This window comes from Diabrotica undecimpunctata, chromosome 2, assembly GCF_040954645.1.
Source record: "Diabrotica undecimpunctata isolate CICGRU chromosome 2, icDiaUnde3, whole genome shotgun sequence".
NCBI lineage: Eukaryota > Metazoa > Arthropoda > Insecta > Coleoptera > Chrysomelidae > Diabrotica > Diabrotica undecimpunctata.
In genome coordinates, this window is record NC_092804.1 from 57,327,543 (window position 1) to 57,332,038 (window position 4,496).

At 35.9% G+C, this 4,496-nt stretch overlaps 1 protein-coding gene across 1 annotated transcript; it reads right to left on the reverse strand.

Moving 5' to 3' along the window:
- Window positions 1-2,200: 2,200 nt before the first annotated feature.
- LOC140433691 (zinc finger MYM-type protein 1-like) lies at window positions 2,201-4,296 on the reverse strand. The gene is made up of 2 exons (XM_072521669.1): window positions 4,122-4,296; window positions 2,201-4,071 (listed from the first exon to the last, which is right to left on the reverse strand). Exons 1-2 carry the CDS (start codon window positions 4,294-4,296, stop codon window positions 2,201-2,203), a joined length of 2,046 nt encoding a protein of 681 aa, XP_072377770.1.
- Between the last annotated feature and the right edge of the window lie 200 nt (window positions 4,297-4,496).

The following is a 4,496-nucleotide window of genomic DNA, read 5'->3' on the forward strand; positions in this document are numbered from 1 at the left end:
TTAGCTGACACAATGATAGATAAATAGTACTTACGACCTAAACCTTTTAAAAAATGTTAAGCTCTCTGACGAAGCATTTTTTTTTATTAACGGAACTATAAACAGGCATTATCTTCATCATCAATCAGTTCTGATTTGTCCATTGTTGAACATAGGCGTGGGAGCTCTTCCTCCGCTTCGCTTGTCTGTTCGTGGTCTCCACTCAAGCAATTTTTTTGTTTAGCTGCCATCTTTCGTTCTTGCAACATGTCCCGCCCATCTTGGCCCTGCAATATGTTCGATAATGTCTTCCACTTCGGTTCGTCTACGAACTTACTCATTTCTTAGTATATTTCTCAAGCTTATTCCAAGCATTGATCCCTCCATTTTGCATTGTGTCCTCCATTTTTCAGCTGATGTATTTGTGAGAGTTAAGGTTTCTGCTCCGTATTTGAGGACTGGTAAAACACATTTGTTGAAAGCTTTCCTTTTTAAATAAACACGTCCTTCATTTTTCGAATGCAGCTCAACCTAAACTTACTCTTGAGTAGCAGTAGCAATATGTCTGGTTATGTCGCCTGAATCTTGTAACTACACATATCTTTTCACAACTTCTAAGGTTAAATAGCGTATTAGTAAGAATAAATAGCGATGGCGCTCTTCTCACTGTACCTTTCAGTAAATTTACCATTTGACATACAACATTCTTTATAATTATAGTATGAGTTCCTTTTCATTCTGCAACTTAAACATTTTCAATGAAAATTAAGAATATTAGTAAAGTTCTTACCACTATCACATGAGTATTTGTGGTAAACGTTTCTCAAAGTGGCTTTTATTTACTTCATCACTTACATTGAACTATATAATCAATTAATGTGTATCACACATTTTTCATTTATTTGTTAGATTAGCAAAGCGGATTTTGCATGATTGGTATTTCTGAAAGTGATTTATTTATATCGTATCAGTTTTACGATAATGTTATGAGAGTAATAACAAATTGAAAAAATTAATTCTCGATAAACAACCTGCTTAAAGAAAATGGACAGAAATAACCACAGCAAATAAGCAGTAAAGTTATAGTAATATTTTGAGAGTAAAATAATCGACTCGGAGAATTTTAGTTTATTCCCAACAATTTTATTTTAATACTTAGATTAAAGCAACTATTAAAAAGATGTTGTCTATTTTACAGCTTTTAAAAATGAAAGATGTTACGCTAATTAGATAACCCGTAACATTATCCATCTTTGTAGGATGTAAGGAATGTAGTGCACAGTACACAGTGTATCTGCGACGCATCTTCCGTCTATAAATTTCCCACTAATCTTACAATTTGTTAACAGATGACCTGTGAAGGAAGTATTTATTATGCAGGAAATATTAAGAATATCTTTCCGGTGGATACGGCACCAAGTTGAATGGTTAGTCATAGGACCGACGCCCGTTGGTTGAATATGACTCAGTCTCCTCGTAAAAGGGTCTAACACAGAGTCCAAATTGGACGCATATCAGAAATAAGCACGACTTAACTTTGCTCGAGAACGCGTCAATTAGGAGCATCGTTGTTGGAGAGAATTTTATTCTCTGATGACAAGCCGAATGTGCATTTATTGTAATGATAGAACACACCGAGTCTATTGGAGACCCCTAAAAAGAGAGGTTTAAATGGAATGAATAAATTTCATATATTCTCCAAGATCATGTTGTTTCTTACCCCGCCACCATCAAGGGTTACCTGGCTGACCAGGGACGTATTTATAGTTTTTTAATGGGGGGATCCTAATTTCCAAATTAAGTAAAACCGGGGTTTGGTTTTGAAATACCTTTGAAAAAAGTAATAAAAACAAATTTCTAAAAATTTTATTAAAACTTAAAATACCGTTTTACAAAATTAAATTCATTCTCTTCCTTCTTTCAGCTAACTTATTTACAATTTCTGAGGAATTTAGACCTATTGTCACATTCCGATGAATACTCATGAGAGCTAATCCTGTAAGCCTCTCGTCTCCCATTCTATTTCTAAGATAAGTTTTTAACCGTTTAAGTGATGAAAAAGTACGTTCAGGTGTGGCAGTAGATACTGGAAGTGTTGCTAAAATTTGAAGAAGTTTCCTAACCGTTGGAAAAAAAATTTCATCACATCGGTCCATAGCTTCTAGTGCAGTAGACGGCTGTTCTTGATTGCACCAGTGGTTGTGCTAAAGCTCATACTCACTTACTGTTTTATTTCAACTTCCCTGAGAAATATTTCTCCGATTCCTGCTATACATTTCTTTGCTCTCTCAGTATTTTGGGTGCGATCTGGTAGAAGCAACTGAATTCCTGAAATTGCTTCTTCGTGAGGTTTAAAGCGAGCATCAAGCTCGGTCACTACATGTTGTATAAATGGATAAAATATATTTCGCCGATAGTAAACTTCAGCAGTGTCCCCTGGTATATTATTGCGGTTCAATTGTCTCCTACTTACTCTTGGAACAGTTATATCTGCTGAAATTAATTTTTTTGCTTCCTCAAAAAGATTTGAGAATTCACGTTCGTTACGAAGGTTCTGTAAAGTGGTTTTTATTGTTTTTACGTAACTGCAAGAGTCGGTTAAATCTACATTGACTTTTTGTAGGGTTCGGTTTAAGCTTGACGTATAGGAGAAAACCTTCCTTAAAATAGTTAGTGAAACTATAAATTGACTGTTTTCCATTGCGACTTGTAACTGGTAAGCTTGGGTTGCAATTTCCCTTCCAGATTCTTGAAGTTCTTGAAGCACGGAATTTACTACAGGAAACATCTCAGCAAATCTTTCGACGGCTGTATGTTTTTCTGTCCAGCGTGTCTCACAAAGCGAGATAAGCGTTGAATGAGGTGCTTCAATCTCGTCCGCAGTTCTTTTTAAAAGTCCATCCTGGAGTGCAGATTGCCGAAAGAAGTTAATTATACTTTTAATAGTTCCGATGCAGTTTCGTATTGCAGGGATCTCGCATGAATGACCCAAAACTAAGTTTAATGTGTGCGCCACACAGTGTACGAATAGTGCTCGAGGATATTTGTCCATGATTATTGTTCTTACTCCTTTAAATCGTCCGCTCATCACAGCCGCACCATCATAGCCCTGGCCAACTAAATTCTCCAAATCTAATCCAAACGACTTAAGTTTATCGATGATTGTCGTAGCTAGAGCTAATCCTGTTACTTCATCAACGTGTATAAATTCAATGAAATCCTCTCGAATAAGTGCCTTTCCAGAAGAGCAGTCTACATACCGAAGGCAAAGTGAGAGTTGTTGGTGACGCGAAATGTCTTGAGTTTCGTCAGCAAGTACAGCAAAGAAACCTGATTGTTTCACTCTATTTATTATTTGCTCCTGAACAGCATTTCCACACAAATCAATAATTTCATTTTGAATGACGGACGATGTGTACATAGCCCGAGAATGATTGCTTTGAGAAATAAGGTGATTTTTAAGTACTTCATCACCAGCTTGCGCACGAAAACGAAGTAGTGCACGAAAATTACCGTCATTATGTAGAGGATCTATAATACCGATTTCACCAGAGTCTTGATTTCCTCTCAAAGGCAATTCCTGCCGTCCGCAAAATAAGATTGTGTCCACTATGGCACATAGCCTCTCTCTATTTTCTCGGGCAATTTTTTTATTTTCTTCATTAAACGACTCTGTAATATCACGAGTTTGACCTTCCATAACGCTTACAAAATTTCTTGCCCGTTCAACAGCATATTTATGATAATTTGTATTTCGATGATGTTCCATTTTTTCCAGAGCTTTTTTCCAGTTATTAAATGGTTTTGTGACAAAACTTCCAAGTTTTTGATCACCGCGACCACCTTCGGTCTGTCCAAATAAAACGCACATTTTGCATAATGATCCTTGTAACATATTTGAATATACTAACCATGGATTCTTTTGGGTCCAATGACGTTGAAAACAAAGTTTTCTTTTACCACAGACGGGGAACTTAAAAGTCTCTGGAGGGGTCCAAGTTTCTTTTAAAACTGTTAATTTTTCTTCGTCATTTTTTGGATTATTTGATAAATATTTACCAAAATCGTAGTCCATACCAGAATCCAGACCAGCTAAAAAAAATGCTTTAAAATGGTGAGAGATTAAAATTAAAGTAACTTACCATTGCTTGGTTCTCTGTTTCTATCTGAGGTGGAGGGAGTTGGAGCATCCCCATCTGTACTAATATCCATACTCGGCGTAGTTAGGATTTTATCGTTTTGAGGATTCGGTTCATCATTAGTTTTCCCCTTCTTTGGAAAAAATCCCAAAAGCGACTGCTGTAAAGTTCGTTTCATACTTCTTTCACTAAAACATTAATATTAAGCAATATCCAAATAATAATTATTATATTATCTATATATACGTAACGACACTGTAGATACTTACACAAACACCACAAAAATTTCGACAAATACAACAGTTTACTGGATTTGTACTTGTACGATAGCAACAAAATAAAGAAAACAATACACAAATCCACATATGCACCGGCCGG

Excerpts from the sequence above, each read along its gene's own strand:
- LOC140433691 (XM_072521669.1), bottom strand. The coding sequence starts at position 4,296 with ATGAAACGAACTTTACAGCAGTCGCTTTTGGGATTTTTTCCAAAGAAG. Across the intron at positions 4,072-4,121 it reads AAACAGAGAACCAAGCAATG|CTGGTCTGGATTCTGGTATG; the intron begins GTAAGTTACTTT and ends CATTTTTTTTAG.